The following is an 18,608-nucleotide window of genomic DNA, read 5'->3' as shown; positions in this document are numbered from 1 at the left end:
GGGTCCAGCCGGGGTCCCCCAGAGCAACAGAGACCAACATTCTCGAGGTCCTGTCCTCATAGGTGTAGACACACAGCGGCTCATTTAATCCCCTCCCAACGCTACCACGTAGCCACTATCATTACCCCCATTTTAGAGATGGGGAAACTGAGGCACGGGGAAGCTGCGTAACTTGCTCACCATCATACGGTTAATAAGCGGCTGAGCTGAGAAAGTCCAGCTTGGAGTCCGTTCTCCCAACCTCCGACGCTGTGTTGGCTCCATAAGCAGAAGCTGTAAAGTGATGGTCATTTTGGCTAAAAATATAGGGAGCGTGAGAGAGAAAATGACCGTGCCCTTTCACCACCAATCAGCCCAGTCCCAGGCCCTGGGATGCCCTCTAGGTTCACAGGTGGCCCGTAAAGGTGCTTAGGGTCACTTTGTACAACCGCCAGACCCAGGGGCGCCGGCCTCCTCTTTGAGCGCTGCGTGTTTACTCCACCACGGAGAGCGGACAGTGCGAGCTTTGTTTCAGAGGGGGTACAGCTTGCGGCAGAGTCCTCAGCAGCAGGCTTGGGAAGTGGGGGTCTGCCGGCTCCGCCTTTCAGGTGCCTCTCACAACAGCAGCCCTGGCTGGAGGGAAACCGGTGAGACCACTTTCCTAGGGTCCACGGGGCAAGACCACTTTCCTGGGGTGCACAGGGTAAGACCACTTTTCTGGGGTGCTCGGGGTAAGACCACTTTCCTGGGGTGCACGGGGCAGGACCACTTTCCTAGGGTGCATGGGGAAAGACCACTTTCCTGGGGTGCACGGGGTAAGACCACTTTCCTGGGGTGCACGGGGCAGGACCACTTTCCTAGGGTGCATGGGGTAAGACCACTTTCCTGGGGTGCACGGGGCAGGACCACTTTCCTAGGGTGCACGGGGTAAGACCACTTTCCTAGGGTGCATGGGGTAAGACCACTTTCCTAGGGTGCACGGGGTAAGACCACTTTCCTGGAGTGCACGGGGTAAGACCACTTTCCTGGGGTGCACGGGGCAGGACTGTAAACCTTCAGGGACTCCTGCTCCCCATCCAGGACATTTCAAGGAGTGGGCATCGCACATGCAAAAATTCACAAGCGAGAAAAAGCCAGGCATGTCCTCAGAGCAGGTGAGGCACTGATGGCTGTAAGTGCAGAGGAGAGAGGGGAGAGGGGGAGTCTACTTTCGACTGTTAAAGGGCTAATCCCCAAAGTAGAGAAATGTGGTCTTTTTCCTTCAATTTGCAGATACTCTCTCAACAATTAGGGAATACTGCCCCCACGTGGCTTTCGGGTGATGCCTGCTCCAAACTGGAGACTGCCACATTTTCTATGATATTGCGCAATGATTAAACCAAAGAACACATCTCTTGATTCACTTTTTTTTTTTTTAACGTTTATTCACTTTTGAGAGACAGAGAGAGACAGAGCATGAGCAGGGAAGGGGCAGAGACGGAGACACAGAATCCGAAGCAGGCTCCAGGCTCCGAGCTGTCAGCACAGTGCCCGACGCGGGGCTGCAGCTCAGGAACTGTTGAGATCATGACCTGAGCCGAAGTCTCCGCTTAGCTGACTGAGCCCCCCAGGCGCCCCACAGATCTCTTGATTCAAATACCTGAAGTAAAGCAACGGTAACCTTAATCCTGGTGTAAAAAGTATACTTTTAAATAAAGTTCCCCCACGAAATCAGTACCTGGGTCCAATTCTCAGATTTCTTACTTTGTTTTTAAAATTCGAGGGGCGCCTGGGTGGCTCAGTCGGTTGAGCATCCGACTTCGGCTCAGGTCATGATCTCGCGGTCCGTGAGTTCGAGCCCTGAGTGGGGCTCTGTGCTGACGGCTCAGAGCCTGGAGCCTGTTTCAGATTCTGTGTCTCCCTCTCTCTGACCCTCCCCCGTTCATGCTCTGTCTCTGTCTCAAAAACAAATAAACGTTAAAAAAAATTTTTTTTAATTCGAATCTGAATCTTCCGCGAGTCTGATCCCAAGGATCCTTTCTCTTCCCAGTGACGCTTATCTTAGAATCACGAACTCCATGGCCCTGCAGAAGCTCTGCCATTTCCAGGCTAGTCAGCCATCACACTGTCCCCAGGCCCTTCCCTCCACTGTGGTATCCTATTACAATCCTAGGCCTGTTCTCCATTCACCGTCTGCAGTTGGACAGATCCAACCAAATTCAAGTATTTCCACCATCTTTTAGCTGGGTTGCTTTGATGCAAGGCACCTAGCCTCTCCAAGTTTCAGTAGCTTCATCTGTAAATTGGGCACAACACCTTCACGGGTTTACTGGGAGCGTGTACAGGTGACATGGGTGGAGGGCATCTGGCTCATCACAGCGTCTCCTAGTAAAGGAATCTTCTTCCTCCCCCTGGGTCCTTGAGGGCCCGTTACTGCTGAGCAAGAAATGAGCACTCAGTGGAGGTCAGTGATTTGATATCCAAGAATTGCCTGGCCCTCCAGCAATGTTCCCTGAGAGCAAAAGTACTCAGCACCCCTGGCCTTGGGGGTCACGCCTATTTCCACGTGTTGCCTTACCGACCTTGGGTTTGCCCTGGATTGCAATCCACGGGTCTCCTCCAGGAGAAGCAGGTGGCAGGTGCGTGGACTTGAGCCGGGCGGGGCCGCGTTCATTCTTCCCGCCCCCCTCCCTGGTGGGGAGGTAGAGGTGTGTGTGTGTGTGTGTGTGTGTGTGTGTGTGTGTTTGGCGTGTGTATATAATTCAATCCCCGTGGGACTCAGCGTCTGGCCTCACAGGCGGCTAGGCCATTGGCTGACAGTCAGCTCCCCCGCCCTCCTTACCCCCCCCCCCCCCCCCCCCCGCGTCCCAGGTGGCTCAGGCCCCGGTGGCCAGCTCTGTTTACCGAGAGAGCCGGTCCAGGTGGGGTTCCATCTCGGCGCTCGCTCCCCTCCGGGGCCCCGCCCGCCCAGGAAGCAGGCAGAAAACCTGGCCGGGGTGTCCTTGCCTTTCCCCTTCCCTGACCGCCCGGAGGGGCCGGGTAAGGTGGGAGGGGTGGGCGTGGGAGGGGGAGCCCCAGGCCTGGGGGATCCGGCTGTCACCCCGTCCTGGGAGCCCGCGCGGACCGGGGGTGGGGTGGGGTGGGGGGGTGGGGGCGGTTATCCCTAGGCCTGACTCCGGCTCCCTCCGCCCCGCCCTATCGTGCTCAGGGGGCCGTGCCCACCCTGGCCAGCAGCCAGAACCTGCATCTCGGGGATGCCCAGGTCTGCTAGAGGAGGCGCCGACGCTGTGTGTCCCCCCTTCCCCAGACGGCGATGACCCCCAAGCCTGCCGGACCCCCGGACGGGGGCTGGGGCTGGGTGGTGGCCGCCGCAGCCTTCGCGGTGAATGGGCTCTGCTACGGGCTGTTACGCTCGCTGGGCCTCGCCCTCCCTGACCTCGCGGAGCACTTTGACCGAAGCACTCAGGACACTGCGTGGGTCAGCGCCCTGGCCCTGGCGGTGCAGCAGGCAGCCAGTGAGGGGGACCCCCAGGTGGGAGGCGGGGACCGGGGTGGAGTGGCGGAGAGTGTGTGCGGTGGCGGAGGACCCACCTGCTCACCAGACAGCCCTTGAGAAAGGGCGACCGGTGGGGACCGGGGGGAACGAATTCTAGAAAAGAGAGGGTCTCGTCTTGAGGTCAAGGGCAGGAGCTATTAGGCGGGGGGGGGGGGGGGGGGGGCGGGCAGAGAGACGCTTTAGGCCTGGCAAGCCGCCAAAGAGGAGTGCTGGATAGAGTTTGGGGGTCCAGAGGCGTGTCTTCCGTTGACTCCGCCCCCTTCCAGGCCCAGTGGGCAGCGCCCTGAGCACCCGCTGGGGGGCGCGCCCCGTGGTGATGGTTGGGGGCGTCCTCACCTCGCTGGGCTTCGTCTTCTCCGCTTTCGCCCGCAGTCTGCTGCACCTCTACCTTGGCCTGGGCGTCCTTGCTGGTGAGGGGAGAGGGACACCCGGGTCTTTAAGGGGTGATGGTGGAGGTGGGCGCTTCCTGGGGGCTGGAGGCCAAAGGGGCGGGGCCTCCTGCGAGGATGCGGGCTAGGATTGCCGGCGCAGAGCATCCCGGGTCCCTGTCGTCACCCCGTCCTGTCCGTTCGCAGGCTCTGGCTGGGCCCTGGTGTTCGCCCCTGCCCTGGGAACCCTGTCCCGTTACTTCTCCCGCCGTCGAGTCTTGGCCGTGGGGCTGGCGCTCACGGGCAACGGGGCCTCCTCGCTGCTCCTGGCGCCCACCCTGCAGCTCCTCCTTGACACCTTCGGCTGGCGGGGCGCCCTGCTCGTCCTCGGCGCCATCACCCTCCACCTCGCCCCCTGTGGCGCCCTGCTGCGACCCCTGGTGCTCCCTGGCGACCCCCCCGCGCCACCCCGCGGGCCCTTAGCTGCCCTCGGCCTGGGTCTCTTCGCGCGCCGGGCCTTCTCAGTTTTTGCTCTGGGCACAGCCCTGGTTGGGGGCGGCTACTTCGTCCCCTACGTGCACTTGGCCCCCCACGCTTTAGACCGGGGCCTGGGCGGGTATGGGGCAGCGCTGGTGGTGGCCGTGGCTGCCGTGGGGGACGCGGGCGCGCGGCTGATCAGCGGCTGGCTGGCGGACCAGGGCTGGGTGCCCCTCTCGCGGCTTCTGCTGGTGTTCGGGGCTCTGACCGGGCTGGGGGTGCTGGCCGTGGGACTGGTGCCCTTGGCGGGGAGCCAGGAGGGCTGCCGGGGGGGCCTGCTGGCCGCGGCTGGGGCCTACGGGCTGAGCGCCGGAAGCTACGCCCCCCTGGTTTTCGGTGTGCTCCCGGGGCTAGTGGGCGTCGGAGATGTCGTACAGGCCACAGGGCTGGTGATGATGCTGATGAGTCTGGGGGGGCTTCTGGGCCCTCCCCTGTCAGGTAAGGGCCCGAGCCAGCAGATCTGCTCCCAACCATCCTGTCCCCCCCTTACCGCCTCCCCCCACCCCTGGGTCCCAGGCCTCTAAATTCCTTTCCCCTTCCTTGCAGGCTTCCTAAGGGACGAGACTGGGGACTTCACCGCCTCCTTCCTGGCCTGCGGCTCTTTCATTCTCTCCGGCAGCTTCATCTACATGGGGCTGCCGGGGGGCGCTGCCCTCCTGCCCACCGGCCTCCCCCTCCCGGCAGGCCACCCCTCCTCCCGAGAGCGGGGAGCTGCTCCCGGTTCTTCCGGTCGCCCTGCTCTCCTCGGGAGGCCCTCGATCCACTCTGGACACTACGTGTTGACCGTTTTGTTTGGGCCACTCCCCCAATAAAGAATTTCTATCCGGTTTCCTGCAAGCTCCAGCTGTTAGCCAATCTAGGGCGCTGCAAACATTCTGCTGAAGATATTTAAGAAGGCTGACTCAAACGAACGGGGTCCCACTGAACTCTGGGGTGTTTTTCCATCCGTCCAGCTGGTCCACCTGTCCTTGCCCAAGCTGTTGCCATTTTAACAGGGAGTCTCTGAAAAGCTGTTCCTAAGTTTCCGTGCGTTCAGGGTGGGGAGCTCATGAGGGACCTAACAGCCCCCTCCAGACCTCCAGGCTGAGTCTTTCCTGTGTTTCTGGCTCCTTTGGCCTGTGGGAAATGCTAGACCCAGACCTTAGCTCTTTAAGCTTCTGGTGCCCCTCCCAGACTCCCCCCACCCTGTGTCCTCACTGCTGTCTTCGTTTCTTTTCTGAGTCACGGGGGGAGCCTGGGAAAGAGGAGGTCAGTGGACAAGGCAGAGGAACCGTGGCCCAGAGAGCAGAGTCCAGGGTTCATATGGATACTTCCCCTCCCCGCTTCCTAGCCACGAACCCATTCAGCCAACCCAAGCACATGCGCCCCAGCTCTTTGTGAGGTTCTCATTATTATCCAGTTTCCTTCTTTAGGTTTATCTCAGAAGGGCTTCCCTCTCTCCCAAACATCGGTCTTCAGAGAAGAAAGCTGGAAGGGCAGCAAAGTAGAAATCTCATGTAAGGCACGTGAAGATCTTGGCTTTGGGTGTTCACGGCTGATTCACAGCACAGGGGAGCAGGCTGAGCTCCGGGATCCTCCAGGAAAGGTCGTGGGAGCAAGGAAGAGCTACGAGTCCTCAACGAGACAAGAAAGGTTGGCACAGGCAACACACTGCCCCGGGGGGAGGCGGGCCAAGAGGCCTCGTTCTTGGGCACTGCGGTTCTGTGGGCACCAGGATGGGACAGAAGGCCCTGAGAGCTTGCGCCCTCTGGCTTTCTGGGTCTGACAGTCCCTTTGCAGAGTTCAGTCCTCCTGCAGCCCTTCCTTGGTGAGAGAGACCTTGGTATCCACTGCATCCGTCTTGGGGTCCTGGGGCTTGGAGGCAGAGGCCGAGAAGCAGAAGACGTGAGGCAGCGTGATGAGAATCCCGCTCCCCACGAGAAGGAAGGCCCCGGCCACCACAAAAGAAGCTGTGTAGTTGCCTGTCGTATCTCGGAGGTAGCCTAGATCCAAGAGAGAAAAAGAACACACATGGGTGACCCGTTTCCCAAGACCGGTGGAGGGAAAAGAGAATCCTGAACGCATCATCTCGGAAGAATCAGGACTCACAAGGCAGGACTGGATGAGCTCCAGAACTCTGGGACCCCGAGGTTTCTAAAGCTAACGTCCACCCCCTTCCTGCCTTTGGAAAGGGCCTCCAAACGAGCCGGCAGAGACCTGGGTGTCCACATCGAGCCAGGCACACCTATGCCTTTCTTTCAAGCAACAGCGGCCCTTCTTTCGCACTCTGAGTTAATAGTTAGGAGAAATTTAAGGGTCTGAAGGTTTTGGCATCTGGGGCATGGAGAACTTTGACCCGGCGGCTCAGTCACCTGGGCTGGGGCCCAGTAGGCCAGGGGAACGGGCAGACGCTGGTGGGCTATGTCTGGCCAGGTCCAGCCAGGTCCTCTGAAAACCCAAGCTGCAGACACCCTGCCAAGGGCTCCTCATAGCCCCCCTCAATCCACCCACAGTCCCCGATTTCGTGGCGCCACGGGCCCACTCCGGGGCTACTCTGACGGACCCGTGTTCCGTGCCATCCCGGAGGGCAGTAGTCACAGACACTGGAATTTAAATAGTCCCCCCCCCCTCGCAATACATGCAGCCCTGACCCCCCCGGAAGCCCAGCCCCCCCTTACCTGACAGAGGGGCCCCCAGCAGCCCCCCGATGCTCTCTACCATCTGCACCAGTCCCAGGCCACAGTATATCCTTCCAGTGCCCACCAGTTCAGGCAACACGGAGAAGGCCACGGGGGTCAGGGCCCCTGATGTGAAGCCATAGGCCACGGCCAGAACCATCAGGGCCGTGGGAGTCCGAGCCACGGGGAACAGGGCCAGTGACACCCCGGTCAGGGTGGTCCAAAGCATTAGGAGTCGAGCCACAGGTCCTGGGGCGGTGTCCCCCAGCCACCCAGAAGCCACGCGTCCCACGAGGTCAGACACAGCCACCACCGAGAGGAGGAAGGCGGCAGACAGAGGCTCCCAGTCCAGGTCCTGGAGATGGGCCATCAAGTGCACGTAGGGGATGAAGTAGCCAGTGTTGATCAGGGTGAGGGCCACAGTGTAACGAAGGAAGGGGCCGTGGCGGAGGAGGGAAGAGAGTTGGGCCCCAGGGCCGCCCACAGCAGGGTCCTCCGTCAGGGAGAGTGGGCGGAGGAGTGCCCCGCAGGCCACCAGGTGGAGAGAGAGGGCAGACACCAGCAACAGTGCCCCCCGCCAGGCGTAGCGGCTGACCAGCCACTGGAAAAGTGGGGCAAAGGCAAAGGAGGAGAGACCCACGCCGGTCAGTGCCAGCCCCGTGGCCAGGGATCGCCTCCGAGAGAAGTAACGGGACAGGCAAGCCAGGGTCGGAGTGAAGGTCAAGGCCCAGCCAGAGCCTGTCAGAAAGGAACAAATAGGGGTTGGGGGGCTCTTAGGGGGCTCGGGGCACCCAGTAATCCCACCACTGGCCCAGGATGTAGCACAGGCTGGGTTACAGCCCCTAGCATCGTTACCCTGCATTTTATTCAATCTCCCAGCCTTGGGCTCGGCGTCTTGCAGATGGGGTGATACACCTCAGGGGATTGCAGAGGCTTAGAAATACCGTTTGCGGGGTAGTGGCTCAGAACTTTGCAGTTGGGCTTGGGCTATATATCACTTCTGGCTACGGTAAGCTCCAGCTGCCAAGTTACATAAGCTTCCGAAGCCTTTCTTGGTCTGTATGCAAATTGGACAAGGAGATCTATTTCACCGCCACCGAAGCTGGCGCAAGTGTGGGGTGATTCTTACACTCCAGCCCCGGGCTTGCATTTGCTGGATCCATCATCTTTGAATTTCTCAATATCCCCCAAGCCGCGCTTTATCAAGCTAGTCATCCCTCTTCAACCTTCCCTTGCGGGCACAGGTGCTAGCAGAAACTTTCTCTGAGCCTCCCCGAGCCTCTGGGAAGGGGCAGGAAGCAGGTGAAAGCCCGGAGGCCCTTTCCCTCTCCTGCCCTAGTCCTGGGCCTCACCTGACAGCAGCCCAATGCTCAGGTATAGGTGGGTCACGGAGGTAGCAAAGGAGGCGAGCAGCATCCCCGACGCAGCCAAGATGCCCCCAGCCATCACCACGGGCCTGGGCCCGTACTTCGTGCTCAGGGCGCTGCCCACGGGGCCTGAGAAAGAGGAAGAGGTTCTGCGAGATCTCCGGCGTCCTTCCCAGCCCCGCCCTGCCTCTCTGGCGCCCCCTTCACCCCCCCCCAACCCCCTATCCCTTCCGAGGGAGGGTCGCCTGCACGCCGGACCCGGGCGCGGCACTCACTCCCGAACTGCTGCACGGCGATCCCTATGGAGGCGATCCAGGAGACCCGCGCCGCCTGCTCTTGGAACGCCGCCACTAACTCCACGAAGAAGACGCCGAAAGAACGGAGCACCCCGAACACCAGCGCCGACTGGAAGAAGGCGGACAGCACCACCATCCACCCCCAGCCCCCGTCGGGGGGCTCGGCCCTGCGCGCCATCGGGGAGGAGACGCGGCTGCAGCCAGTGCGCGCCGCCCGGGCGGGAGCAGGGCGCGGGGACGCTCCACCTCCGCCCCGCGAGCCGCCCAGCCTGCGGAGGGCAGGCTGCTAAAGAGGAAGGCACCGACGAGGGCTTTTAAGCGGCTGGGAGGCTGCTTGAGGCGCCTGCGCCTCTCCCCTAGGGGGGCGACCTAGGTGGGGAGGGCGGGCGAGCGGCGCCCGGGGGCGTGGCTCCGCGGGCAGCGCGCGGCGGGTCGAGGCCGGGGCGGGACGGGCCCGCGCGGGGGCCCGACGTTCAGCGGAGGAGCCGCGAGGCGGCCCCGGGTGCGGGCCCAGCCCTGCGGCGCGCCAGCCCCCGTGTGGGTTATCGCTCTTGTCACTGGAAGTGTCAGCTACGCGGCCACCGCGGCCGGCACCCCCGGGCACGGCTCGCTGGTGGGGACGCGCGACTCCGGGGCACGGGGGGTGGGGCCAGAAAGGCGGGGCGGGGCTTAGAGCCGCGTCCCGGACCCGGACACCGAGTGGGGCGCATGCGTAAAGAGGGGACCCGAGGCGGCCTACCGGGTGGGCCCCACGGGGACTCGGGGATGTGCGGGGAGGCCGTTGCGTCTCCCGCCCACTTTTATCCGTGCCGGTTTCCGCACCAAGACCCTCCCGTTGGCAGTTTCGTGCGGGAAGGTGGTGGGTGAACTGGTTCGGGAGAGGAAGACACCCACTTGCTCAACGAGGGGCCTAGCTGCAAGGCCAGGTCGCCCGGTGGGCGCAGGGGTTCTGAGATGAGAGTGTCAGACGAAGACACCTGCCCGAGCGCCCGAGGACGCTAGAAGCTACATGCCTGGATCCCGGAGGTCTCCGAGGCCCCGGAAGAGACCAGGGGAAGGACAGGCTGTTGGACTGCGGGCGTTCATTTCTGCAGTGGGGACTCAGTTCCTGTTGCTTCTGTTTTCACCAGCAGGAAACCCACAGGTCACAGAGACCAAAAATAACTGGGAAGAGGAAGGGCGGCTGTGAGCTCACCCGGGGCCCCACAAACATCACCTACACCCCTTCCTCGGTGGGGCTGGAACCTTTTCTTTCGCCCTCTGGTAACAACAACTTCTAGGCAGTATTTGATCTCCCGATGGGGTTGACTAAAGAGCCAAGTTCTGACCACCGGAGCAGTCAGCCCCCCCTACCCAACCAGTACCCAGTGGGTCCACCTAAGACAGCACCGAGGGCTTGGCTTCTTGTTTCTTCATTATAATTCATGCTCCCCAAGACCCTGACCGCCGGCAAATGGGGTTCAAGGGCTCATACCCAGACAAATGGGGGTGGGGAGGGGGGAGGCTGCCTGGGTGGCTCAGTGGGTAGGGCATCCGATTCTTGATCTCCGCTCAGATCTTGATCTCAGGGTCGTAAGTTCGAGGCCTGCATTGGGTTCCACGCTGGGTGTGATGCCTACTTAAAAAAAAAAAAAAAAAAAAAAAAAAGAGCCTTGGGTGGCTCACTTGGTTAAGCGTCCGACTCTTGGTTTCAGCTCAGGTCATGATCTCACAGTTCGTGGGTTCGAGCCCTGCATCTGCTTGGGATTCTCTCTCTCTCTCTCTCTCTCTCTCTACCCCTCCCCTGCTCTGTCTCTCTCAAAAGAAAGAAAAGCAAGCAAGCAAGCAGGGGCGCCTGGGTGGCTCAGTTGGTTGAGCTTCGGACTTGAGCTCAGGTCACGATCTCGCGGTTCACGAGTTTGAGCCCCACATTGGGCTCACTGCTGTCGGCCTGTTAGCGCAGAGCCTGCTTAGGGATCCTCTGTCCCCCTCTCTCTGCCCCTTCCCACTTGTGCTTTCCCAAAACTATTTTTCTTAAGAAAAGCATTTTGAGCCTTATAATTTTATGTGTGGCTAATAAAAATAATCATACCCCCCAAGATTTTGTTAAGTGGAATCAAAACTTCGGCTGGTGGGAAATGCCAAGACGTAGAAATTGATGCGGCTGTATAACATAGTGCAGGGGCATAATCTTTCGGAGCAAATCAAGGCTCCAATCTTGGTTTCATCACATACTGTCTAAGCCGCTGAGCCTCGCAGGTGGCTTTCCTAACTGTAAACTGGGGATAAGATTAGTACCTACTTTTTCGGGTTGTCAGGGGAATTGAATTAGAAAATCTATGTATGCACTAAAGTAAAATGCTTAGTTTAGGACCTGACAGGTAGCAGGGGATAAGTAATATTAGCTGGTCTCATTTTCAACAGGACAGAAGCTATAGTGGGAGGAGGAAGAGAGGTTTTAGTTTGGGTTCTTTGTTTCATTATTTTACTTAAAAAAAAAAAATCTAATCTAGATCATGAGTTTTCAGATTGAGAAATACAACCACAAACTGTAAGTATTGGAAGGAACTGCAGACCATGTTAATGGACTTCTTTCACAGATGAGGAATTTAAATCCAAAAGGAAGGTAACCTAACAGAATCAGTGGCCCTCTGCCTACGGGCAGAGCGGAGCCGGGCACCCAGGCCACGCATAGGGTGGGGAAGAAGCAAGAACTGGGCAGTGGATGCATTCCAAGGCACCATCGCTGGGGGAGGGTGGCGCTCTCACATGGGCTCCAACCGCATACATGGCCTTGTCACTGCCACCTGCATTCTGTATGGCCCTCATGGGACCCAAGTCCTATCCATTTTCCTTGGTGGCGGTGGTGGTGGTAGGCAGGGGGTGTCCCAAGCATTAGGACCCCAGCACAGATGCATATTCCCCCCCCCCCCCCCGCCTCTCGGCATTATTCGTGGCTTCCAGGTTTCTCGCGGCTGCCCCCACACCTCGACCAGGAAGTGACTTCAGAACGGCAGGATGCAGGTGGCTCCGGAGAAACTTCATGAAGTCACTGGTTCTCACACAATGAGCCGGAAGGCAAGGGCAGGGAAAGGGAGAACAAGGGCCATTCTAAGGGTCTGATGTGATGGGGGCAGTGGAATGGTCACAAAATCCAAGATGGAGTCCAGCAGGGAAGAACCTTCTTTCCCTGGCTGCACCCTGCTCCCAGATCCTCCCAGGCAAGAACCTTGGACACAGCAGGCAGCACAGAGAGGCTTCTTTATTCCAACATTCTGATCTTGCAGGATCTAACATTTCCACCCCTGGGCGCTCTCCACCTGCCCAACCAGTTGACTTAAAAAAAAAAAAAAAAAAATCATGGTTCCTTCTCCTATCTCTCTTCTGCTCTCAACTCTGTGGCGGGGAGTTAGAGGGAAAGATCAAGAAAAGTTGCTTTCCCACCTGGCCTCAAGCAGAAGCGATTAGTACTGACCTATCTTGAGCCAGCTCCACGCCACACCCTGCAATCGAAGAGCTCCCAAGGAGGGGAAGGACTGTAAATCAAGGCCCTAGGGTATCATCTCACATTCCAGACATCCCATCCAGTTAAGAGGCAACTCCATTCCCAACTTTCCACCTGCTTGGCCTGCACCGGAGACTGCCCCTCAACCAACCTACCAATCTCTCAGTCCTCCCCAGATATTCGGTCAGTTGGAAGGTCCATCAGTCAATTAATCTTTTAAATCTCTAATCCCAACAGCAATCCCAATCATAATCCCAAACTCTAGCAAATCCAGAATGGAACTCAGCCCCATTTCTCTCCCTGTGGAAGGTCCTGCTGCCTTCGCTGGTTTCAGACAGGAACACAGTGGCAGGAAGGCCAGGTCACAGACCTGGCTTCTCTAAAGTAACAAAGTTACTAAGCACCTGTGACTTCTCAAGGCAAAGATGTTTCTGGAATCTGAACACTTGCCACAAATGCCCAAAAGCTCACCAAAGGGAGAAGGGGTTTGTCTCCTGTAGACAGAATCCCAAGGAACATTCAAATCCAGACACATCTACAGTAAAGGACTGGTCGTGACTCAGCTGTTAGTCAAGATAAAGAGTTTCATAATTCCCCCGCAGGTCATACCATTCTTAGAGGCTGGGCAGAACCCAAAAAGCTTGCATCATCTCTGATAAGGAATTTCAGATCTCTCCCTCATGGAGGGATCAACTCAGTGCTAAGCACAAGCCCCAGTGGGAAGATTCTGGGCTCAAATACAGCCCAGTTCATGCCAGACAGACAGAGTGCAGCCAAACCCAGGTGGCCAGACTCTTGGGAAGGTTAGGGCCATAAGAGAAAGCCTCTCCAATCATTCCCCTAGCTCCAACACCGACAAAGCCCCCACATCCACAGCCCCCAGGAAACACTTCCTACTTCCCCGTCAGGCTCACCATAAAGCTTCCTCGAAGTCTTGAAAACAGAGAAAAAAAGTCTATAGCCAGTTCCAGCCTGCTAGAGAACCTACATTATCCAGAATACCGGAGAGGGTTCCTGACCCAATGCCACAAACTCACACGTGCCCAGTGCTGCCCTAGAAAATTAAGGTTCCAGACCTACAATCGGGAGAGACAGGACACACAGAAACCCTTCCTCCATTTTGCACACACCAACAAGCAAACAGATTGAAGAAATGAAAGGATTCCGAAGATAAAAGTTAATGACAATAATAAACATAAAACACTCAAGCCTAAGGACGCGGCCAAGTGCTAATCTCTGCCAGCAGAGCGGTGACCTCGCATACTGTGCTTCAGGTCACTTTGGATCACACTTGTGGAAGAGGGAGGTGGGAAATGCAATCGAATGGAGGCCCCGGTGCCACCCACGGGCCTCAATAAATTATATTTACAGACAAACCAAACGGAGAGGGGGCCGCGGGTGTGGAGGACTGTTCCCTCAGGGAATCCAGGCCTCCAGTCTCTCCCCTCCCTCAGCTCCCAGCATGCTGTCTCCTCAAGGACAATTTCGATTGTGGGGAAGAGGTTTTGACCAGCAAAACAGGCAGATCAAGCCACGACCTGCCATCCCTGTTCCCCCCGCCCCCCCCCCATGAGAATTTAAGGCGGTGGCTGTTTCTGATACCAGAGGGGCCTCGCACACCACCCCTCTCCTCATGCCCAAGGCCGACAGGGAGGCCGGGCCTGGGCGCAGCTTTCCCGGCTTCCAGGAGGCGAGTGGGGTCGGGGCGGCGCTCAGCTAGGGCCCCCCCAGAATGTGGTAGTGCACTTTAGTGTTGGTGGCAGCCCCGTGCTTCTGGCGCAGATGCAGCCGAAGTTGACTCTTGTGCCGGAAATGCAGGCCGCAGGGGTCGCACTGTGGGGGGGGGGGGGGGGACACAGCCGGGTCAGCGCCCGCCCCCTTCTACCAGCACCTTTTAGGCGGGGCAACCGTCCGGCTCCCCGCGGAAGACCAGCTCTTCGGTCCTCGCGTCTTCCCAGATCCTCCGCGGAGGCCGAGGAGGCGGGCCCCGCCCTCAGCTCCCCCCCCAGCCCCTCTTGGGGGCGCGGGGTGGGGGACGGACGGCGCCCAGTCCGGGGGCCTGACTCGGGTGCCTGAGCCTCCCCGGCCCCGCCCCTTGATCTCTCAGGACTCCGCCCACTTCCAGGTGCTCCCCTCGGGGCCCCGCCCCTAGGTAAACGCGAGGCCCCGCTCCCGCTTCGGGCGAGGCCGGGGCGGGGCGGGGCGGGGCGGGTACTCACGTGGTAAGGCTTCTCCCCGGTGTGGATGCGAACGTGGCTCTTGAGGGTCTGTAGGTGGCGGAAGCGAGTGCCGCAGGTGGGGCAGGGATAGGGCTTCTCCCCGGTGTGGATGAGCACGTGCGCGCGCAGGTGCGCTACCTGGGAGGGGAGGGGGACCTCAGACCGCGCCGGCCGGAGGGACCCTCCCCGCGGCCCCGCCCCGCGCTCCGGCCAGTTGGCCTCGGAGCTTGGCCTCGGAGCCGGCTGGGTACCTGCACGAAGCGCGAGCCGCACGTCTCACACTTGTACGGCTTCTCTCCGGAGTGGATGCGGCTGTGCGTTTTCAGGTTGGCCGGCCGGTTGAAGCGGGCCCCGCAGATGGAACAGTGGTAGGGCTTCTCCCCTGGAGGCAGGGAGGAAGGGAGGTCGGGGGGCTCGGCCCTAGGACACCTGCGGGCACGAAGCCCGGAGGGGCCCTCTCCTCCCCTACCTGTGTGCACCGTGCGGTGACTGGCCAGGTTGCCTTTGTAGCGGAAGGCGGACCGGCACAGCTGACACTTGTAAGGTTTGTCCTCATCCCCAGGAGCCAAGGGGTCCAGCCCCGACGAGCACCCGGCCACAGCCTCGCAGTTCTGGCAGCTGAAAAATTCACTTCCTGGGAGGGGAGGTGGGTCATGACAACAATACCAGTGAAGCCTCAAACCACATTGGTAAAGTGGGTTTTCTCTTTCCCAATTTACTGTAAAGGCTTCTGGGGCTCGTCTGACTTACTCAAGGTCACATGGTTAATGAGAGGACAAGCCAAGATCTGACTTCATGTCTGTCTGACTCCAGAATGCTCTGCTAATCTCTTCGGTAGAGGCGGTGGTACGGGGAGGCCCCAGTTACTAGCCCCTGTTGGTCCCCTCTTGCACCACGATGGTTGACAGCTTGCCAGAGGCAGGCCCTGCCGAGCTCTGGGCCCACCGTTCCTCCCCGAGGGGAACAGGCCAGAACTTCGCCGCTCACCGGAAGCTTTAAAGAGCACTGATACCTGGTGCCCTCTTCCAGGCATTCTGATCTTCGGGGATGTGACCCGGGCAATGGGATTGTTAAAAGCTCCGCACGTGACTCTACGTTGCAGTAATTGGAAAGGGCCTTTCCTATTGGCCCAAACTTGGCCTTGAGCAGACCCAGGAGAAAAGCCAAGAAGGAAGTAACCGAAAGGGCTCTTGTACCTGGTGGGGGACAAGCCGGCCCAGCGTGTGAGCCAGGGGTCTCTTGAGCCGGGGCTGTGAGGAGATGGCGGGTATGGACTGGAGCCCCACACTTGAACTGTCCCGTGACAGCAGTTGGAGACAGCCTAGGCAGATGGCAAGCCCAGAGAAAAGGGTTAGGAGAGCTTCTACTGAGGGGGGGGGGGGGGGGGTTTCTACCCTGGAGGACGTGGAGCCAAAGGCCTGCCCCCTGGAGGTGAGCCAATACTGACCAATGAGCCACGCCCTTTGTGCTGCCGAAGCCCCACCCCTCCCTCTCCGCTCCTGACCACCCAGGCCCGCCCGATGGCTCGGTCCCCTAGCTGAGGCTAGCCTCTACCAATTCTTGAGGTTCCAGTTTCTGTACCTGCTCTGGGGACCAGGAATGGGTCCTTCTTCACTGCCACTGCTGCTGGAAGCCTCATCTCCACTGGGGAGCCCGGCTTGGGGGCAAAGTTGACCGGAACTCCTCTCCCCCGCCAGGCTCCCCGCTTGGGAGGCCTGAGAGTTTAACACGATGAACTTGTATTTTTTCCAGTTGCAGGCCTTGGGGTCTGGGCTACCTTGACTGCAGCTGCGAGATTCAGTAGGTGGGTCCGGGTGTCCTTCGGAGCGCCTGGGACTGCCCGGGGGAGGGGCCATCGGCGGCGTGGGGGGTTCTGCCTCCAAAGGCCGCAGAGAGATGCCCAGAGGTTCATAGCTGGGAACAGTGCGATGGATCTTAGTGCCATTTCCAAATCTCGGCCTCTGCCCTTGACACCCGGGATGCCACCTCACCCCACGGAGCTGGGGCTCCCTCACCTGGCCTGGATGAAGCGGTGGCATGCCTGGACCACATGTTCCATCTGCAAGTAGGTGGCGGCCGCAAGGACCGCGGGCGCAGTGGCGGGAGAGAGGCGGAGGCGTGAGGTGTACATGAAGTCCAGAAGGGGAGCGAAGCCTCCGGCTTCGGGGCCCCCGGGCAGGGAGAGCACGTCCACCCCCACTCCTGCGCGGCCTCGGAAAATTGAATAGAAGAAGCCGCTGGACAGAGGGCAGATAGGCTATGTTAGCGCCTGGGGGGCCCCTGGGAGACACGCGCCACGTCCTCCCCACTGTCGCCCCAATCCCGGGGTGTTCAGCCTCCTGCTTCCGGAAGGCTAGGCTTCGGATCCCCTTCCGAAGGCCTCATGGCTCCGCCCCTTTCCCATTTGGCCCCGCCCCATCCCCTGAGTCACCCGTCCAACCTGCAGGCGATAAGAACCGCCTTGTGGGCGCGGAGGGGTTGCCCGCCAACCAGCAGCGTGACGTCAGTGAGGATCCCGCGCAGGCGCAGCTCATTCAGGTTGCCGAGCACGTCGGAGGAGTGGCGCGTGAACTCGCGGACGTAGCCCAGCGCCCCCTCCGGGGTGGCGGTGGAGCCCATCGCGACGCAGGCCTGCGGGTGCAGAGCAAGGAGCTCAGGGACCCGGGCCGACCTCAGACGCCTGCCCTCCTCGCTTCGCCCCTTCTGCTGACGCGCAGCTAGTGCCGAGCCCCTAGGCCGGCTCGCGCAGCCTGGCTCGAGCCGTCTAGTTGTTTCTGGCCTCAGCTCACCGGCGCTCGCTGCACCACCCCCCCCAACCCCCCCGAGACTCCACAGTGCCTGCAGCGAGCTGGAGGTTCCCGACCGCGCCGTCGATGGCCCGCGTGGGGAATCCGGCCGCAGCGCCCTTGGTCCCCACTGCTCGTGCCCGTCCAGCACCCCGCTCCCCTCTGCTTCGCCGCGCGCCTGGCTCTCGGGTGTCCCACCTGCCTGGAGACCCTAGACGGCCCGCGGTCCACACCTCTCCAAATCCCAGTCGAAGCTCCCTTTCCGAAGCACTGAATTCCCACTACTATCTGGTCCCCGACCCCTAGCGCAGCCCGAGTACTGGGCCTCAGTCTTCCTACCATCCAGAACCCTTCGCGGGGACCCCGGAGTCTGGGTCCCTCAGTCTGTCGTTCTTACCCCCGTCCTGCAGGGGCTGCGGCTTCTCTTCTCAGGGGGGCGGGGTCCCTCTCCCCTCCTGGACTCGGCTCCTTTATCTGGCCGGGATGGCGGGGGCGGGGGTGGAGGTGGGGTGAACGCCTGGGTCTGTATCCTTCCTTCCTCCCTTGCTCTCCAGATGGCGAGCCCGGGGCGGGGTCTCCGGCTTGAGGGCGGGACCTCAGAAACCCTGGGTGGTCGTAACGTCAGGGGTCTTGGGCCACTGAAAGTGGAACCGGGGATGGGACGGTGGAATTGGGGAGGGGGTTGGGGAATCTCGAGATCGGAAACATGGGTGACCCGGGTCGTCGAGGGGCCTGGGGCAGCGAAAATTGGTGTGCTGGCTTTTGGAAGGGGGTGCCTGTTCCCGGAGAGTGAATACAGGGAAACTCCCCCCTTCCAACGTAAGGTATCCAGGAGATAAAGGGGCGCCCAAACAAGGCACCAGGTGTGGGGAGGCGATGGTGGACTCGCGTGGGGTCTCAAGGCAGCGGGAGGTCGTCGTGTGAATGACAGGCTCCTCTAGCGGTGCCTGCAAGAAGGGGGGCTCTGATAGGGCGGGTTAGGGAGGGGACGGATATGATTTCTAGTTCGTTTCCTTCCATTGTCCTGCGACCGGACGGCTCCGCCAGCTGCTTCCCCTCGAGGAGGTGGGGAAAGCCCCGGGTGGGGGCCCAGAGACGCTCAGGAGACCTGGGCGTCCGGATTCTCGCTCCCAACTCTCTCCTGAATCCTTTTAGGGATCCAGAGAGACAGACTCCCGCCCAAAGCCCTCTCGCCCTCCCCCAATCCCAGCTCACTAGGGCCTCGGGCACCCGCCCGTCGGCTACGCTCGGAGGCTGGCGGGACGCCGGGGTCCAGCGCGGCAAGTAGGCAAAACCCGGCAATGTTTGACTCCTTCCACGAGGGGGCGGACGAGCACTAGCCTCGCCTCGCCGTCTCCACCCGGCTGGGGTCCACTCGGA

The 18,608-nt window shown here is 60.3% G+C and overlaps 3 protein-coding genes across 3 annotated transcripts; 1 reads left to right on the top strand and 2 right to left on the bottom strand.

Annotated features, from left to right (window-relative positions):
• The first annotated feature begins 3,270 nt into the window (after window positions 1-3,270).
• Window positions 3,271-5,256, top strand: SLC16A11 (solute carrier family 16 member 11). The gene is given in 5 exon segments (XM_043582860.1): window positions 3,271-3,473; window positions 3,781-3,924; window positions 4,090-4,857; window positions 4,966-5,060; window positions 5,062-5,256. Coding segments are annotated over 5 exon segments (1,350 nt in total). The 5' UTR covers window position 3,271; the 3' UTR covers window positions 5,203-5,256.
• Window positions 5,257-5,790: 534 nt separating this feature from the next.
• On the bottom strand, window positions 5,791-9,144 carry LOC122484844 (monocarboxylate transporter 13). The gene is made up of 4 exons (XM_043582859.1): window positions 8,719-9,144; window positions 8,429-8,572; window positions 7,077-7,814; window positions 5,791-6,401 (listed from the first exon to the last, which is right to left on the bottom strand). Exons 1-4 carry the CDS (start codon window positions 8,915-8,917, stop codon window positions 6,202-6,204), a joined length of 1,281 nt encoding a protein of 426 aa, XP_043438794.1. The 5' UTR covers window positions 8,918-9,144; the 3' UTR covers window positions 5,791-6,201.
• A 2,816-nt stretch (window positions 9,145-11,960) lies between these two features.
• Window positions 11,961-17,720, bottom strand: BCL6B (BCL6B transcription repressor). Its single transcript, XM_043582858.1, has 9 exons — window positions 17,626-17,720; window positions 16,883-17,073; window positions 16,458-16,679; window positions 16,024-16,356; window positions 15,639-15,763; window positions 14,912-15,076; window positions 14,694-14,824; window positions 14,443-14,580; window positions 11,961-14,056 (listed from the first exon to the last, which is right to left on the bottom strand). Exons 2-9 carry the CDS (start codon window positions 17,059-17,061, stop codon window positions 13,940-13,942), a joined length of 1,410 nt encoding a protein of 469 aa, XP_043438793.1. The 5' UTR covers window positions 17,062-17,073; window positions 17,626-17,720; the 3' UTR covers window positions 11,961-13,939.
• Window positions 17,721-18,608: the final 888 nt, after the last annotated feature.

Source organism: Prionailurus bengalensis, chromosome E1 (genome assembly GCF_016509475.1).
Source record: "Prionailurus bengalensis isolate Pbe53 chromosome E1, Fcat_Pben_1.1_paternal_pri, whole genome shotgun sequence".
Taxonomy (NCBI): Eukaryota; Metazoa; Chordata; class Mammalia; order Carnivora; family Felidae; genus Prionailurus; species Prionailurus bengalensis.
Note: the sequence above shows the minus strand (reverse complement) of the source record. Positions and strands in the feature narration are given on the sequence as shown.